Source organism: Salvia splendens, chromosome 2 (assembly GCF_004379255.2).
Source record: "Salvia splendens isolate huo1 chromosome 2, SspV2, whole genome shotgun sequence".
NCBI classification, from domain to species: domain Eukaryota; kingdom Viridiplantae; phylum Streptophyta; class Magnoliopsida; order Lamiales; family Lamiaceae; genus Salvia; species Salvia splendens.
The window spans coordinates 40,596,381-40,615,535 of NC_056033.1; the positions used below are offsets into that span (position 1 = coordinate 40,596,381).

Genomic DNA, 19,155 nt, shown 5'->3' on the forward strand with positions numbered 1-19,155 from the left:
CTGGCGTATACACATTGGAACAAGGGGGTACAACTGTACCCCCAAACTTTTGTGTATTAATACTATATGTAGTCCTATTTTTGCAAGTTTTGTTGGTAGCTCGGTGGTAAGTTGCCTCAATCTCCAAGCAAGAGGCCTGAGTTCGAATATTAATGAGCACACTTCTAATTTTTACTTACACTTTCTCTTCTCCAAATTAACTTTGTTTTAATCTATGTCATATCTAATTCAATTTTATTTTTTCTCAATTCATATTTAAGTTTTATTAGTTATTTTGTTTTTAACAAATATGTTTATTAGTTTAATCACTAACTTCTTTTTAAATTTAATTATGTATTCTTACATATTTAACTTCCATTAATCATTTTTAATAGATACTTATGTGACTAATATAAAGTATATATTCTAGCAATTTAAAAAAAACTCAATATAAATTGCTAGATTGAAATAAGTATTACTCCCTCCGTCCCGAGCTACTCGCTCATTTCCTTTTCGGCTCGGAGATTAAGGAATGAGTGTATAGGAAAGTAAAAAATGACGGCTGTAGGTGAAATTTTTTACTAAAAATGGAAAGAGTGCAAGTAACTTGGGACGCCCAAAAAGGAAATAAGTGCGAGTAGTGCGGGACGGAGGGAGTATAAAATACTCCATATTTATAAATCTAACCTTCTCATTGTATTCATGTCTATATTATATATTGCTAGTTAACAAAACATGGATACTTGTATTTCAAATGTATAATTTATGTGATACTAAATAATACTACTAGTTTATTTTTATTTAAAACTAAATTTTTTGATAAAAAAAATAAGACAGATTTTATTTAAAAATAATAATTGAAAAAGCATAACAAAGAAAATAAAAAAGATTAGTTACATTTTTAAATTTTAAGTCTTAATTATTTTTGCACCCCAAATTAAAAATCCTGGATACGCCACTGATTATATTCACATATTCCACCGCTAAAAAAAGCCCTATTTAATTTAATTTAATTTAATTTTGTAGTTTTGGATGTATAACTACTCCTAAACAAGAAATTGGGGCATTGAAAATTGCAACCTTTTGCACATCAGCCATAATTTTGGCCTCAAATTCGCAGCAGAATCGTATCTCAAGATCTCATCAGGCAAATTCGGTAGGTTTCAATCGCATAACAGTTCAAAATCCTAATCTTCTTCTGCTACAAATGCCTCCGTTCAATTCCGCACCGAGGGCGCTGGCGCGTTTGGTAGCGCTCCGTAATCCATCGCGGCGGCGCACGAGAAATTATCCTAGCTTCAGCCAGGTTCGGCCTTCGAGTAATATCGCTGGGAACAATGCATTTTCTCCAGAGGAAAATCGGCGTCACGGGAATTATAGTTTCCTAGGTTCTGCAAATTCGTCGCGTATTTGTAATTTTGTTCACCAAAAGAGAGGCTTTTTGGGATGCGGTGATGGCGAGGAGGGTGGTATGCTATCAAAAGTGCACCAGGAAAAGCGTGTGTTGGGGTAATGTTTGTTTCACTATTGTTTTGAATTTCTGTTTTGATTCTTTGTGGCTCTGGGTGGAAAGTGTAGATTTTGAAATTGGGGATGGATTATGTGATCTAGGTTAAAATGTATTATGATGAAAAAGAATGGACAAGGGATTAGTGAACATGGCTGCGAATATCTGATAGTATGAATTGATTTACTCCTTTATTGATGTCGAACTATTTGTGTATTGAACTAATGATCAGTCAATGTGGTTTATTTGGTAAAGTAGTGTGGCTTTTGATTCAGTTAACAACTTAACAATTCTGCAATTTGCTGATTTATATTTTTCATGTTAGATATTCACCTGAACAGTTGTTCAATGTGGTTGCTGCGGTTGACATGTATGAAGATTTTCTTCCTTGGTGTCAGCGCTCACAGATAATTTGCCAGAACCCTGATGGAAGTTTTGATGCGGAGTTAGAAATTGGCTTTAAATTTTTTGTTGAAAGTTATACATCTCATGTGGAGTTAACAAAACCAAAATCCATTAAGGTGAAGATCACGCAACTTGGTCCCCCATCCATATAGTCATATTCGTTTTTTTCCTTGTTTTGCTGATTGGTTGGAGTCTTATTCATAACCAATTGTTCTCCACTTGTTATTAATATCAACTTAGCACTTCATCATTTGCTTAAAATTAGGATATGGCTTCTCCAAAAATATTTTTGGAACTGAACTGTTAATTTTATGTTGGGGTTAGGGTAGATATATATAGGGTTGTGGTTGTTTACAGATCAAACTGGTTGACTTTATATAGACAGTGTGCTGAGTTTTAATGCTATAAATACAAGGCTTGAAATAAGGAGCTGTTTTTAGGATTAGAGATGAATATTTTAGCTAATTATATGTCATTTGCTAAACGTAGTGATAATATAAGGTGATTATAGTTGTTACTATGAGTTCATTTCCTCCAAAGTGATTCACTTGTTACTGCTACACTGTATTAAGAATACATAAAGTTGAGTTGTGAATGAGTTTCAACACGACCTAAATGTCTCTATCTTAATCTCTTCCATTGGAGGTAGAGGGTAGAATGTTGATTGATCTATTTTGGATGCTGTCACATATACTCTTACTTCTTAGACCAAAATATATTCTGTATTATTTATTTTCCTTATTTTCTTTCAAGTCAAAAACTTAACAAAGAATCTTAGTCTTGTCTTTGGTAAAAAAGAAGATTGTCAATGAAACTTATCCTCAACATTGATCTTATTCAGAGGACCTTTCTGTTTATCTAATCTTTATTTTTTTTTATCATTTCTTCTCATATTTGTTGTCTTATTATGAAGAAATGGAGTCCTAACTAAAGCCTAAAGGCACGTGGCATCTCACGTCTAGTTTTTGCTCGAAAATGTACTCGGTATTTCATAATTTCCCAATTGTCAGATGGCAAGTAGCCTAAAAATGATAACACTGCACCTTTGTATTACCAGTGCAACTCCAGTATGTTCGGTTTTGGCTTTTGTGTTTTACCCATGATCTTATGGAAAGTAGATGTAGGGTTGGTTAAACCCAGCTTTAGTCAACAGTTCCATACTTAAGGTTGCCATTATTGTTTTCCTTCCAGCAAGTTATGCGCCAATGAAGGTTTTCCTTATTATAAAACATTTAATAGGTCTGTTTTGTTGCAGACGACTTCATCCCAAACTAGCCTTTTTGAACATTTGATTAATGTCTGGGAGTTTTCCCCTGGACCCGTTCCTGGAAGTTGCAGCCTCTATTTCATGGTGGACTTCAAGTTTCAATCGCCACTTTATCGACAAGTAAGCCTCCTCAGTGCTTTTAACACTGTAATTTAAGAACGAGTTCCTATTTTGGAAACTTGAAGGGTGGCATGATTTCTTGATACTGCTTGCATTAGGGAAAAAAGAACCACCGACCCCAAGCACGAATATTATTTGTTATTTATTTCTATAAATCTTTATGATTGTATTGCAGGTTGCCAATATGTTCTTCAAAGAAGTGGTTTCTCGGCTTGTTGGTTCGTTCAACGATCGATGTAGACAAATATATGGACCTGGGGTTCAAGTTCTTGAAAATATCTATGATCACTGAACATAATAGTCATTTTGATAATATTGTCAAAACCCTGTCGTTTTCATAAGCTGAGTTCTCTCATTTACTATTGAAATGCTGAGAAAGGTACCAACCCCTCCCTTGCCTGACTTTTCTTCTTCTGATACGTCGTCTCGATCTATTTCTTGAAACGATGTCGTTTTGTTTTCTTCGGGCGATAGAGAGAAGAGGTGAAATTATTCGTGTATATGGTGAAACATGAATTTTTCTAGTTTTTTTTACCTTAGGTTAAAGCCCATAGGCCATATGTATTTGAGAAAATAAAATAGGAACTTTATTCTTAAGAGTTTAAGTGGAAATTGTAAGTGCTGTCAAATTTGACAATATTCACTTTTTAGTATTTTTACATAAACTTTTTTCAAAGTATTTTCTATTATCTACTAATCAACTTTTGATCCCACACCAACTTGAAAAATATTTATGATATCTTCATAAGGATATATTTTTCGTAAAGTGATTTATGTTTTCATTGGTTTGCCATTAAATTCAACTTGATTTAACTTGTTTAAATTCACGAACTATGTTTTGTGGAAGTAATTTTCTTTAAAATAGTTTAAAGAATTTCAGCTTGGCCACAGACATTTTACATTGAAAACTATAGAGTATATTAATATACATGTGGCAATGTAGGGTTCACGGGTTTTGTGAATTGAATTGTTATCGAGTTGATCTGATTACAATCCAATATGTTAATATCAACTCGATAACAATCCAATATGTTAATATTAATGTTGTAGCATTATGAAATGTTAAGGAACTTTTCATTCCGAACAAAAACCCTACCTACAATATTAAGATCCAAACACGACTTTTATTCAAAAGAAATTAATTATTAAATTAATTCAAAATTATTTTTGTAATACTATTAAAAGAGAGTAAAGAAGGTGCAATGAAATAAATCATACATTTAAAAAACTCGTACTCTCAAATTAAATTCGATAGAGTATTTTCTTTTACGATGTCAAATTAATTCAATAACTTTACACTCTAATTAATTTTATGTTTTATAAGAGGAGTATTATTCATTTGTCATAAATATAATTTTATTTTGCCATTTTAGCCACAGAAAAATAGGTTTATTTTAAAAATGAAAATTATTTCTCATACTTTCCAGTGTTTCCACATTTTTCTCATATTTTTTCATACTTAAATTATTTTTTCTCAATTAAAGTTTGTTTGTATCCATCCATCCATCAGTAAGACTATTTTTGTGGAAATTATAAATTTGTAAGAACATGAAACTCGATTTAACAACGTTGTTGCCTTGAATTGAGTGCCTGAGACGTAGGTAGTTCATTCACGATCAGTTTGCCGTCACCACTCCATCTCCATACCCGCTCTATCCGCCCACATTCATTTAATTCCTACCAAATCCATCCAATTCACGCAATTATATACACTCTCCATTGCGCCAAATTCCCCAATTCCTTCGTTAATTCGCACCATCACTCCCTCAATTTTGCAGTTGATCCCAATCAGATCATGGCTACTCAGCTGAAATCCGACGCCCTCATGGAGCAGATGAAGCTCCACATGTCCACTGACGCCGGAAAAGAGCTCACCAAGAAAATCGGCCTCGTCTATCAGATCAATATTGCCCCCAAGGTTTAACTTTTCTGATTTTCTTTTTTCAAATTTGGTTTAGTGTTTTGTTAGTCGGTGCTAGAATTTGACTCGAATGCCGTTGGTTGGTTTAATCGTTGTTGGGTTTTTTCAATCGGCAGAAAATTGGGTTCAATGAGAAGTCTTTCGTGGTGGATTTGAAGAAAGGAGAAGTTAAAGAAGGTTGGTTAGGGCTTTGTTTTCCGCTTAGCTATGAAATTGTAAATATGAAGATTCTTGATCCTGTAGCTGAACTGCTTCAAATTTGCAAATTGATTGCTGAATCAAGAATTTCACGGATTGTATGATGTCCATATTAGTTGATTGAAATTGAAATATCAAAATTGGGGAAAAAGAGGATTCTTGATCATGTAGCTACAAGATTCGAATTTGGGGGGTTGGGGTTGTGGAGGTTTGGTTGAATGCAGCAACATTTTTGTTGGATTTGATACTGTTAATCAGCTCCTTAGCTTTACCAACTGTTCGACAAGCTCAATGTCGACGTCTGTAACGGAATCCTTAGTTTTAGGCTTTTAGCCGACCGTGTTGTGTTTGATATGGATGTGGCTGCTTTTTATTGAACCCGTAACTTACCCGGTTGTTTAGGATGCCTTTGATTTTTAATATTGATGCGGTTGATGTATCTAATCTACTTACACGCCTTATAAAATTTTGAGATCTTGAGAAACACGATAATTAGACCTAAAGTAATTTGAAATGTTGATCACTGACTATAGTTAAGATAGCTATGGTTTCAGATTTATGACTGAAAGTTGTCGTTTACTATAATAGGAGCATATGAAGATGGGAAGCCGGATGCAACTTTCTCGTTTACAGATGATGATTTTCTAAAGGTCGCGAGTGGGAAGATGAATCCTCAAATTGCTTTCATGAGGTGGTTTGCTGTTCCAAACTCGAAACATATCCTATAGTTTGTATTATTAGAAGAGTACTCGTTTAATGTTGTGTGATCATCATATTGTAGGGGTGCGATCAAGATAAAAGGAAGTATCAGTGCAGCACAGAAGTTTACTCCTGACATTTTCCCCAAGCCATCGAAGATGTGAGCAATTACGATATCCATATCCATGTACTACAAAATGTTACCAATATCATTCGAGATCATTGTGCTGTATCTAAGTTCATGCAATGGAGGCTCAGCTATATGTATCCCGGATACGAAACATATGTTTACACGTGCAGTTATCTATTTAAAGCATAATCTTGTGTCTGCTTTGTTTCAGCCCATTTCTGTCCCATTTTCTTCACTTCTCTATTTTCAGTGACTGTTTGTTGTTTATATGATTTGGTCTGTAGAATGTGTGTTCATGAAAACGAATGTTTAAGCCATAATAAGAATAGCTCAGCCATAGCCTAAAACTCCTCCTGCCATATCATTAGCACTAAAAATCCTCCTGGCACATCATCAAGACAAGCAAATAGCCATAGCCTAGCCACATCACTCATAATTATAAAAAACAAATAATTAACAATCACACAAAATACGGAATTAAATTTACGAAATAGATACGGGAAAATTCAATAATAATATTAAAATTTTAAAAAGTACATTAATTAAAAAAACACACTTCATTAAGATTAAAATAACATTACAACATACTCATTAATGAGTTTGTCCCACATCGAAAGTGGGACATAAAACATTCAAGGATGTCTCTATAAAAGAGAAACAACCAAGAATGAGTTTGTCCCACATCGAAAATGGAACATAAAACATTCAAGTATGTCTCTATAAAAGAGAAACAACCAAGAATGAGTTTGTCATCGAAAGTGGAACATAAAACATTCACGGATGTCTCTATAAAAGAGAAACAATCAAGAATGAGTATCATAAAAACAACATTAAATAAAAAAAATTAAAATTTCCGCTCGCCGATTGGGAGCCTGCAATAGCGGTCAGCCGATCGGCGAGCGCTCGGGAATCGGCGTGCGCTCGCCGTTTTTCTCGCCGATTTGGTGCTCGCCGGTGCGCTCGCCGCTATTGGAGATGCTCTTATCGGAGCCTGTTGTTAGTACCATCAGTATACCTCTTTATGGTTAGTAAGGTTAGGAACTTAGGATGAGGAATTTTGGGCAATTTAACACAGAAATTATAATTCTGAGGAATTTCGACTAGGCCCGTATAAAATGAGTCTGAATACCGGCAGCCTCAAGCTTGGCTTGTTAGGGTATTCTCGTGCTCGAGCTCAAGCTTGGCACATTAAGGTATTCGCATGCTCGAGCTCTTGGTTTGAACCTTCTTTTTTGGGTTATTGATGGACTCATCCAAAACAATTCAAGTGCAGTTTGGGGCTTGAGCTTGCCTTGTTCACTAGCAATCGAAATTCAAGTGAGACTTTTTCGACTCGAACTTCCAATATAGCTTACGATTAGCTTGATTTTGTGTGTGGATTTGTAGTGAAAAAAACCTGTGCTGATGAATGCAAGCTTGAATATGCTTATTAAGATAAGTGAATCATGTGAATGAAATAAAATTCATTTCCTCTTTCCGCCATTAATTGTTATAAGTTGACTTGGCTCGTGTTTTATAAAGGAAAAAGTGAGTTGAAAAAGTTAAATGGAATGTGAATCATACTCTAATGTGAGTATAATATGGGTTTCATTTATCAAAATTAGTTAAACGTAAGTGTGACAAGTATTGACGGACGAACTGAAAAATAAAACTAGTGATAAGTAATGAAGAACAAACGGGAGTATATTTATACATATATTATCAACACTTTGATGATATTAAGCATTCATATGATTGACACCTCTACCTAAATATTCACATCACAAAGAAGATAACAAGGTAGGCGAGATAGCAAGACCAGGGATGTCAAACGACAAGATGAACGGGTCGGTGCAAACGATCGATATAGGAAGAACTCGAGTCTGAGAGAGAAGAATGGAGAAGTAGAGAAGTGAGTCATTGAGAATTGAGAAAGATTAGTGAGAAATAAGAAAATGGTACAAACGGTAATACTCCATCCGTCCCTTATTAATTGACATCAGTTGACTTGACATGAGTTTTAAAAAATATAGTGTAAAGTGGGTGGGAAAAGTTCTTGGAATGTGGGTCATACTTTTATATATTAATTTTATAGTAAAATGTAAGTGAAATGAGTTAGTGGAATGTGAGGTCCATGACCAAAAGTAGTAAAAAGTAAGGGTAGCAATTAATTGGGCACGGACGAAAAAGAAAATTGGTGTCCATTAATGGGGACAGAGGAAGTAATAATTAATTTGGGGCTCACGGTATTTTGATTACTTTGATTAGAACCGAAAAATCACCAATGGCGGAAAAGAGAAACTGAAATCGCACCGCAACCATGCTATATGTTAGTTTAAATATCGAGTAATCGATAACTGTCGAATAGTCATAGTAAACATTTTTGAATTTCAAATAATTGTAAAATTCCCAAGTATGCGCTAAATACACAATGCACATAGAGATGTCAATCGAGCCAACCTGTTCGGGCTATCAGGCTATTCGAGTACGAGCTATTCGGGTTATAAACGTTCGGCCCTAACCCTAAACCTTCGGGTTTCGGGCTTACCAATCGGGTTATTTGGGCCCATGCGTATTTTAAAATTTTTTAAATATTTTTGCAAAAATAATACGTATGTTTAATTTCTTTAATTATATACATATTTTTAATTAGTCACCCAACAATGAAATAAATATTTTTGAATAAAAGATTAAGTTTTTCAAATTAAAATAACTTATTCATTACATATTTATGTAAGTATTTACAAAATATCTATCAATAGTATGTTTATGTTTATGTATTTAGAACATAAATCAACACTTTGTTTCAAAATTTAAACATAAATCAATTCTTAGAAAACTGAATAACATTTTCATAATGTGAGAGGTGGAGCGTAGATGTAACAAAAATATTTTAAATTGTTGAAGAGTGAATTATCAAGATACTAGCTAATTGGAGTAACTCTAAAGTTTTCTTGAATTATGATTGATCAAATTTAATTTATTCCAACTGTAAATAAGTCAAATACTAATTTATCTTTGTTTTAACAAATATCAAAGTACGCATAATTCAATGACGAAGGGCGCCAAAACACTTTGCACTATTATGTTGAAAATATACTAAAAGAAAGCTTTTATATATGAGTATTTATGAATCCTTGAACCATATAATGGTTTTTTTCGTTATTGAATTTTGCATGGTTTGTTGAGAATTGATAGATAACGGATTAGAAAAATGTACACAAAATATGTGGATGTGCAGTAGCCTTATTCGAGTCAATGTTTCTTGCGATTTTGAAGTCCGCTAAGCCCCTAATGCATATCATTCTCTTGGTCTTCGAAAGAGCTTCGCGTGAGTATCTTGCACGCCTCAATCGGATCTTTGTAGAGAAAGTTATGCCGTTACAAAGATTGTGCGTTGTCTAGAAGCCTTCAACCCGACGGGCCAACATGTAGCCCGACCGGGTCAGCCCGCCTAACCCGGCAACCCGAACGGGTCAGCCCAAATGGCTCGATTTGAAATTCGGACTGCGAAAATGCAACCCTAACCCTGTATGTTTATCGGATTATTCGGGCGACCTGCGTGTCCGGGTTACATTGACATCCTTAAATGCACACAACATTCTAAATAGAATGATGTCATTTTATATAAAACAACGTCATTTATTATTATTTTATAGTATTTGATTTTGTCTATTATTTTCGATGTTGACCAATATAAGACAATTATGAAATTTTAAAAAGTTACTTATGATTTTTATATTTGAGTTTCAAAAGTTAGTCAACAAAATTATTGTGATTTAAAAAGCAATAATTTTTTTTTGTAAAACAGATTATTAGAAATTGAATTACTACTACAATACTATCTCTTTGTCCCATAAATAATGTTTAACTTCAATTGCGTGTATATCCCAACAATAATGTCATATTTCTATTTAGAAAAAGGGAAATTATCATTAATACATACAACTGCATTTCTCTCTCTCTTAAGTATCATTCCAATTAATTTTATTCTCCATTACTACATTGTAATTATATTTTCTATTTTGATTTAATACATTAAATTTAATTTCCTAAAATCACTTGATATCCCTGAAGTATGACATATTTTTCTTGATAGGATAGAATACCTTTAGATGGAGTATAATTTTTTAGAATTTTAAGTAACTGTATCAAGACCTAAACGTCTTCTTAAAACTAAAAGATTGAAATGAAAATTAATTGTTTGAATCGAATTCGTAATATTTCTTTTCCAAACGAAAAATTGCAATAAAGTCATTTTCATATTGATGTACGCGTAAGCGCCACTACAAAAAAATTCAAACTAAAAAGTTATATCTATAAATAACTCCGATCATTTATTTATTTATTCGTTCTTATTTTTAAGACCACTGGCACTTTGGCTTTGCGTTTAAGGCTGTCTAATCCGTCAGAAGATTTGTGGTCCATTGGTAAAATCCTCTTTTTGACGCGTGTAGGGATTTAACTGGGAGTCATATAACGAGCAAAATGGGTGGTACAATACGCTTAGAAATAATGTACCTGAGATAGATAGCCGCTGCCGGAGTTACTCATATTTGGCTTCCACCTCCCTCTCAATCGGTTGGACCACAAGGTCGACTTTTCTTTCTCCCTGCTTGTGTTTTATTAGTAACAATTAATTTAACTTTATAAATCACCAATTTTATAATTTTGCAACTATCCTATCCCGTAATTTACCAGCAGAAATTGTGATGATGTGGCAACTAGGAACTATGTACACATTTTACCACATCAACGATATAGGATGAGATAATTGCGAAATTTATATTACAAGTGATTTGTAAATTTGTTTTTCGTAATTTATTTGATAATTTGCCCTTAATCCGAGTATCTCCGATTGTTACAAATTGACAGGTTTTCTGCCGGGGAGGTTGTACGACCTCGACGCATCGATATATGGCAACGGCGGCGAGCTCCGATCACTGATCAAAAGCATACACGACAACGGCATGAAGGCCGTGGCCGGCATCGTGATCAACCACCGCACGGCCGAGAGGAAGGACGGCCGTGGAATCTACAGCATCTTCGAGGGCGGGACCCCCGACGGCCGCCTCGACTGGGGCCAATCCTTCATCTGCCGCGACGACACCCAGTACTCCGACGGCACCGGCAACCTCGACTCCGGCGCCGCCTCGGACGTCGACCACCTCAACCCCCGCGTCCAGACCGAGCTCTCCGACTGGCTCAAGTCCAACCTCGGCTTCGACGGCTGGCGCTCCATCACCAAGATCTACATGGACAACACACGCCCTGACTTCGCCGTAGGCGAGCTGTGGAACGGGCTCGCCTATGGAGGGGACGGGACGGGAAGCCGGCGTACGATCAGAACGGGCATAGGAACGAGCTGGCGGCCTTCGACTTCACCACTTAAGGGATCCTGCAGGCGGCGGTGGAGGGGGAGCTGTGGAGATTGATAGACCCCCAGGGAAAGCCCCCGGGTTTGATGGGGATTAAGCCGGAGAATGCGGTCACGTTCATCGACAACCACGACAAATGTTGTGGCCTTTCCCGGGGCAGAAGGTGATGCAGGGCTATGCTTATATCCTTACTTACCCTGGTAGGTGTCTGTCCCTCATTAATTAAATGTCTCACTTTGGTTCGCACAATTGAACTACTAAAAAGTAGTGGAACTTTTATATACCTCATCCGTCCCCTGAAAATAGAGAGCGACACAAGTTTTACTAAACTGGTCCTTATTCTTTAATCTTAGGACGAAGAGAGTATCGTAAAATGACCACAAGTTTTTGTTTGCTTTGTAGTTGTATGATCATTTCTTTAGTGAGGAAGAGGAACGGCATTGATGCAGGCAGCAAGGTCGAGATTCTGAAAGCGGAGGCTGATCTTTACGTGGCAAAGATCGATGGTAAGATCATCACCAAAATCGGCGGGAAGATGGATCTCGGAAACCTAATCCCTACAAATTTCAAGGTCGCAACTAGTGAAGATGGTTATGCTGTGTTTGGGAGAAGCAAGGTTGATTTTGCATTTGAGAAAAAAAACTGAGCTGATGCATGCAAGTTTTAATATGCTTATTAAGAAGTGGACGAAATAAACTCTCAACAGTATGATTTCATTTCAGCTATGTTATTTATGCATACACAAACCGGAAATTGGGGGCGGGGCCCAAGAATTTTATGAATTCATCACTTATTTACTCAATGGCTGATTGTGTTATTGTCAAGGTCTTAAGTTATAACTCTTAACCCCAAGTTTGATTACCTTCAGTTGCATTATTTTAGCTTTATTAAAACCTTTTGTTTTAACATCATTATATATTTGAGTTATCTAGTGTGTGTGAGCCGTAAATGTGTAATTTGGAAAAAGATAATAAAAATGTGTTGCATACTTGCGTTTGAAAATGATAAATTTATTTTTGGGCAGGAAATGTATCCCCAAATTTGCTAATGGCTGACTTGTCACATTTCACAATCAAAGAAAAAGTGGGTTCCAAATCTTCCTAGGTTTCATACTTTAGTCAATTTGGAGTGGGAAATGAAAGAATATTGGACAGTACTAGATTGTCTGAATTATACTTCTACTTCTGCTATTACCGGTCTCATTTTTTAGCTATACAAGTTTAAGACATGTTAAGAAAAGTTGTTGAAAAAAAGTTAAGTGGAATAGGAGTCTTATTTGTGTATACTTCATGTCTCATTAAAAATGAAACGTTTCCTAAAATGGAGACAATGTCATCTGACTCATCTCTACATAAAATCCCGTGCAGTGCCAGAAACCAAGATTTTCATATTTATTGGGACGAAGGGAATACTTGTTTTGAATGAAATGTGAGTAAAATGAGTTAATAGAATATGAGACTCTATTACCATTTATATTAAAAATGAAATGAGGCTCCTATTCGCGGACGGACTAAAATAGAAAAATGTGAATTCTATTCTCATCACGGATTACAATTTCATACAATTGAAGCAAAATTCACTGTCTCAAGTAATTGTGTATTTGAACGAGGGCTGGACTAGTAATTTGTATAACAAATATGCTATATAGCTAACATTCTTGATTTCAAATGGTGAATATTTGCATTATTTTGGATCTCAATAACTATGTGGTTCTATATAAAAGAATGAAAAAGTACATATTTGACGACCACTTTAAGCTACTCCTTCCGTCCTATAGTAGATGTCACACTTGAGAGATGATACGGGATTTTAGGAGATGTTATTTTGTGTGTTAAGTGGTGAGAGAAAATATAATTTTATAATTAATGTGAGAGATAACTTTTTCCAAAAGAGAAAATATGACATCTTTTGTGGGACAAACTAAAAACAAAACTGTGACATATAAAAACAAAAGGATTAGTTGTTATGGTATAGGAGAGGAGATATCAACACTTAAACTCCGTTCATAAAGTATTTTAAACATCGATTTCATGCTAAAACTCGCAATGAAATCTGCCACATTCTCTATAAACATTACCAATTCAAACAATGCACAATCGTTACACCACTATTTGAATACTTTTCACAAAACACATATTCCCAATCATTCAATATATGTACAACGACCAAATTATTGATGTCAACAAATAAAATTTAAAAATATTTATTGATATATTAACTTAAAACAATGCCAATTATTGATTTTCTATATTAGATTGGAGGATAAAAAAGGCACAATTATTCTTCCGTTGACGTTATGCTGGGTTTGAAAAAACTATTGGAAGAAAGAATGTAGGAGTACTAATAATTCCAACAAACACACAATTTGTGATGTTGACAAATCATTGATTGCATTAATAAAATGGATTATAGACCCTTTAAAGAGAAGAAAATGAAATAGAAATTAATAATCTTGATTGTCAATTACTTATAATGAGATGTAAAAGAAACGACTAAATTACATACCACTCTAATTTTTCCTCTGTCCAATCGGAAGTTGCAATAGAATAAAATCAAGATTACAACTCTAAGTTATTAAATTATTATCATTGACACAGTCTCAATTTTTTTCTTCTATCCACATACGCGTACACCTAACGGAAAATTCAAAATAACAGTAATTTTCTAAAGCAACCTATAAATAGGACCCTTCTAAACAGAGTTTTTCCAACAAACCAAAATATTTTTTAAAAAAAATGAGTAGTTTTGTTTGGATCATCTTTTTCACTTTTGCTTTCTTCTCTGCGTTGTCCACTTCTTCCACCTTATTGTTTCAGGTAAACTTCGAATACTCTGATGATTTATTCATTTTTATATATCCAAACGACGTGTTGATAAAACTGGCCGATCATAATCCGTCGGTAATTCAGTCGATAAATTCATTTTCTTTAGTTTTGGGTGTAATAAATTTATAGGGATTCAACTGGGAGTCGAGTAACAAGCAAGGAGGGTGGTACAATTCGCTTATCGGTGTTGTACCAGACATCGCCGCCGCCGGAGTTACTCATATTTGGCTCCCACCTCCATCTCAATCGGTCGCACCACAAGGTCACTTTTTCTGTATCTCGTTTTTTGTCCTTCAAATTATTCTCTTTTTTTTGTGAAGAAACATAATTTACTCATGTATTTTTTAGACTTATTATAAGAAACGGAGGTATATTTTTATAATTAATAAATTTATATGATAAAAGATTATATTTATAGTATTTTCAAAAATTATTTTTTTTGAATGTTTTATCAATTAAATGCGTTTTAGTTTATTCATCAAATTATACTATGCTGTTGTTTGGCGATCGCCGAACCATTACCACATAAGCGTTGTCAACTCTAGGGGTTGACTTTTCAGATCTTTTTTATTGCAGAATTCAATTAATTTGTTAATATAAATATATTTAACTCTAACCATACTTTTTCGTTCCACGTTAATTGAGTTGTTTTCTATTTTGAGAAGTTCTAAAATAATTGAGTCATTTCTACTCTTTTGGCAAAAAGTAACACTCTTTTACTTTATTCTCTTTTTATTTCTCTTACTTTATTCACCATCCACTTAAGAGCATCCACATCCGTGCTCTTGCCAAATAGCACGGATGTGGGCACGGACCCACTTTTATTACTTTTTTACTCATCGCTCTTCCCCAAAAGCACAACACCCACATCCATACTCTTCTGCAAGGACATGTTCAAGGGTCCCACCATTCCATTATTTAATATAAATACTTCAATTACTAAAAACATTTCCACAATATTAAAATGCATTAAAAATATCCGATACCATTACAAATTACTAAAAAATAAAAAATTACATAAATAAAATCCTAAAAATTAAAAATAACATAATTAAATTCATAAAATTAAAAAAACCCACTACTCGTGGCCGAATTTCGCCCAAATGTGTTTGATTAGGTCTTCTTGTAGCTCAGTGTGGGTTCTGAATCGCGCATTGTGTGTCTTGTTTCGATCCTCTCGCCCACCGTCGTATGCACACCTCGGCGTGGGGGAGACCTCGCGGTTGAGCTTCCGGCTTCATTCTCGTCGTAAAAGTTAGCCACCCTCGGTCCTTCGTCAGCTATAATCATGTTGTGCAAGATAATACACGTGTACATGATGTGCGATATTCTTAACGTACCACAGCCGAGACGAGACCTTCACAATGTTGAATCGGGCTTGAAGGACCCCAAAAGCTCTTTCGACGTCTTTCCGAGCAGACTCTTTGATGTGAAAAATGGATGATGAATGTGTGTATTTATAGATGATTTTGGGGTTTTTAAAAATTATAAAAAAATTTAAAAATTCTAAAAAAACGGTAATAAAAAGGCTATATTTTTTGGAATCTGAAAATATTTTTTTTTTAATTTTTGGTATTATTTTCGATTAAAAAAATTCAAACGGATAATCCGTTGGCGAATAGAAACGCGCCACGTCACCTACTCAGCGGCACGGACGAGCTCGATGCATCGAGCAGCGCATTGCCGCGCCAGCGGCACTGACGTCGTCCGTCCCAGCGAGCACCGCTGCGGATGCTCTAACACAATATTCTTAAGCTTCGTGCCAAAAAATATATATCTCTATTAACAAGGAATGGAGAAAATACTATTCTTTTTGTACAAAAGCTATGAGAAGAAGCTTTTGTTAAAAAGCTAGAAACTACTCAATCACAATATGTACTAACATAATATCACTATATATATGATCATGTCTTAAAGTACTTCATTGAATTATCTCAATAGACCAAGAGAAAAAGATGAACAGTAGTAATACATACTCTTTCGATTAAAAATGAGTCATTCACCCCCTTAAAAGACATTTTAATGGTAAAGGATTATGAGATTATCCACTCTTATATACTCTCATTCACATTAAATGTTCCATATTTCCTTATTTGAATGGTCGCCAATAAATATCTCATTTCACCTTACTACTTTTAATGAGTAGACCACACATTTCAATAACTCATTATACTCACAATTATAGGGGTATAAAATTATATAAAAGTGGGTCTATAATCCACTAACTTTTTCCACCCATTTTTCTTCTCAAAATCAAATAATTTCTTAAAATCCGCACCAATCAAATATGAGACATTTAAATGGGATCTTCGCAAAGTTGACGTGAAACAGAATTTTAGAACTGTATTCTGAGAATTAAGCTTTCCATTTTAGTAAACTTCTTTTTCTTTATGAGATAAGACCCATTTTCCCCTAACATATTTTTTATCTCTATTTTATTTAATTAATTTTATATTAAAACTTGTATCATTTCAAAAGTTAAAAATTGATAGAGTATTTTATAATTATGATAAAAGAAAATAATTACTAAAACCTAATAAATGACTAAAGACCAAATATCAAAAAGTGTAAATTAAATATCTCAAATAGTATTATTTTATAAGTAGCATATTTGGGTTATAATACCAGTCATATCCTAACAAAATTAGGCTCTATTCCGACAGGGTATTTGCCGGGGAGGTTGTATGACCTGGACTCATCAAAATACGGCAGCATGGCCGAGCTCCGATCGCTGATCAAATCCATACATGCCCACGGCATGAAGGCCGTGGCCGACATCGTGATCAACCACCGCACCGCCGAGAGGCAGGACAGTCGGGGAATCTACAGCATCTTCGAGGGGGGCACCCCCGACAGCCGCCTCGACTGGGGCCCATCCTTCATCTGCCGCGACGACACCCAGTACTCCGACGGCACCGGCAACCTCGACTCCGGCGCCGCCTACGACCCCGCCCCCGACATCGACCACCTCAACCCCCGCGTCCAGACCGAGCTCTCCGACTGGCTCAACTGGCTCAAGTCCAACCTCGGCTTCGACGGCTGGCGCTTCGACTTCGTCAAGGGCTACGCTCCCTCCATCACCAAGATCTACATGGCCAACACCCGCCCGGACTTCGCCGTAGGCGAGCTGTGGAACTCCCTGGCCTACGGCTCGGACGGGAAGCCGGCTTACGATCAGAACGGGCACAGGAGCGAGCTGGCGGCGTGGACGGATAACGCCGGTGGGGCGGTGACGGCGTTCGACTTCACCACTAAAGGGATCCTGCAGGCGGCGGTGGAGGGGGAGCTGTGGAGATTGAAGGACGCCGAGGGCAAGCCGCCGGGGTTGATTGGGATTAAGCCCAAGAATGCGGTCACGTTCATCGACAACCACGATACCGGCTCGACGCAGCGGATGTGGCCTTTTCCGGCGGATAAGGTGTCGCAGGGCTATGCTTATATCCTTACTCATCCCGGAGTTCCATCGGTGGTAAGTATAGTAATTTAATTGTTTTTATCTTCAGAAAAGTATTTATTGATAATTATAAAATAGAAATATTTAAAGAAAGTTTAAAATGTTTTATTGATATAAAAAAGTTAAAAGGAAAAATCAGCAATTCTAATTGGGGGAGCTCCAGCACCGTAAGAAGACAAAGTTATTGTTCTCGTGTTTTTGTAGTTCTACGATCATTTTTTTGATTGGGGGAAGAAGGAAGAGATTAGGAAGCTTATCGCGGTGAGGAGGAGGAACAGCATTGGTGCGGACAGCAAGGTCGAGATTCTGGCTGCGGAGCCGAATCTTTATGTGGCGAAGATTGATGATAAGATCATCACCAAAATTGGGGCAGAGATGGATCTAGGCAACCTAATTCCTCCGGATTTTAAGGTTGCAGCGGATGGAGCTGATTATGCTGTTTGGGAGAAGCAAGCTTGACAATTAATCATTCGCCTCAATTCTTGTGAAATGATTAACTTTTATTTGTTTCTTAACAATTGATTTCAAAATACTATATTAATTTGGAAATTTACATTTTGTTTCACTACTCTGTTTTTAGTCTTCAAGTAATCATTTGGTATTGGTGGATCTAAGAACATATCATGAGGGCCAAGAAAACTCTGGGTAAATTAAGGAATACTTAAAATTCATGGAATCGGAGACACTGAAAAAAATCATCGCTACTATGAAGAGGTTGCGGTAGTGGCGGAGAGGGAGACACGGTAGATGAGGCAAGGGAGAACTACATTTTTAGTCCCTAGACATTGAACTAACATCATTCGCGGTCCCTATTTTTTTTAAATATTATCGGAAGTACTTGAACATTGATATAATATTGTTGGAAGGGCTTTTGCATTTCTTTTTATCAAAATACCTTTTTGACTTCAAGAGTTATTTATGTTTTTTTTCATTAGAGAGAACCATCACTTCGGCAATTCATTTCACTTCCCTTCAAGTATGTGCCATGACAAAGTGGCCTCTCTCATTAAAAAATACTATAAATTGATAGCTCTTATACCTTGGGGATATCAAGAAAAGATATCATTATCATATTATATCACAAATGACAACATATAGTCTAAACTAATTTTGATATTTTTCCATGCGATAAATGCGTTATAACAATTTTCCATATTTTTGGCCCCCACTGACTTCTGACTCTGGCCATCTTTCTCTTAATTAATTAATGTTGTGGAATTTTTACAAGCATTAATTATCATGCAGTGGTGGCTATGGTGTATGACTTTCAAATGACCAAGTCTTTTTTTTTTC

General features: G+C 35.7%; 3 protein-coding genes and 1 pseudogene across 3 annotated transcripts; all 4 read left to right on the plus strand.

Annotated features, from left to right (window-relative positions):
• Positions 1-1,030: 1,030 nt before the first annotated feature.
• Positions 1,031-3,931, plus strand: LOC121792832 (coenzyme Q-binding protein COQ10 homolog, mitochondrial-like). The gene is made up of 4 exons (XM_042190951.1): positions 1,031-1,488; positions 1,812-2,007; positions 3,147-3,278; positions 3,454-3,931. The coding sequence occupies exons 1-4, from the start codon at positions 1,187-1,189 to the stop codon at positions 3,568-3,570; spliced, it is 747 nt and encodes a 248-aa protein (XP_042046885.1). The 5' UTR covers positions 1,031-1,186; the 3' UTR covers positions 3,571-3,931.
• Positions 3,932-4,798: 867 nt separating this feature from the next.
• LOC121792833 (sterol carrier protein 2-like) lies at positions 4,799-6,436 on the plus strand. The gene is made up of 4 exons (XM_042190952.1): positions 4,799-5,196; positions 5,316-5,376; positions 5,986-6,088; positions 6,179-6,436. Exons 1-4 carry the CDS (start codon positions 5,074-5,076, stop codon positions 6,258-6,260), a joined length of 369 nt encoding a protein of 122 aa, XP_042046886.1. The 5' UTR covers positions 4,799-5,073; the 3' UTR covers positions 6,261-6,436.
• Positions 6,437-7,341: 905 nt separating this feature from the next.
• On the plus strand, positions 7,342-12,427 carry LOC121779898 (annotated as a pseudogene).
• A 1,883-nt stretch (positions 12,428-14,310) lies between these two features.
• LOC121792835 (alpha-amylase-like) lies at positions 14,311-18,427 on the plus strand. The gene is made up of 4 exons (XM_042190954.1): positions 14,311-14,399; positions 14,538-14,670; positions 17,072-17,877; positions 18,067-18,427. The coding sequence occupies exons 1-4, from the start codon at positions 14,319-14,321 to the stop codon at positions 18,319-18,321; spliced, it is 1,275 nt and encodes a 424-aa protein (XP_042046888.1). The 5' UTR covers positions 14,311-14,318; the 3' UTR covers positions 18,322-18,427.
• Positions 18,428-19,155: the final 728 nt, after the last annotated feature.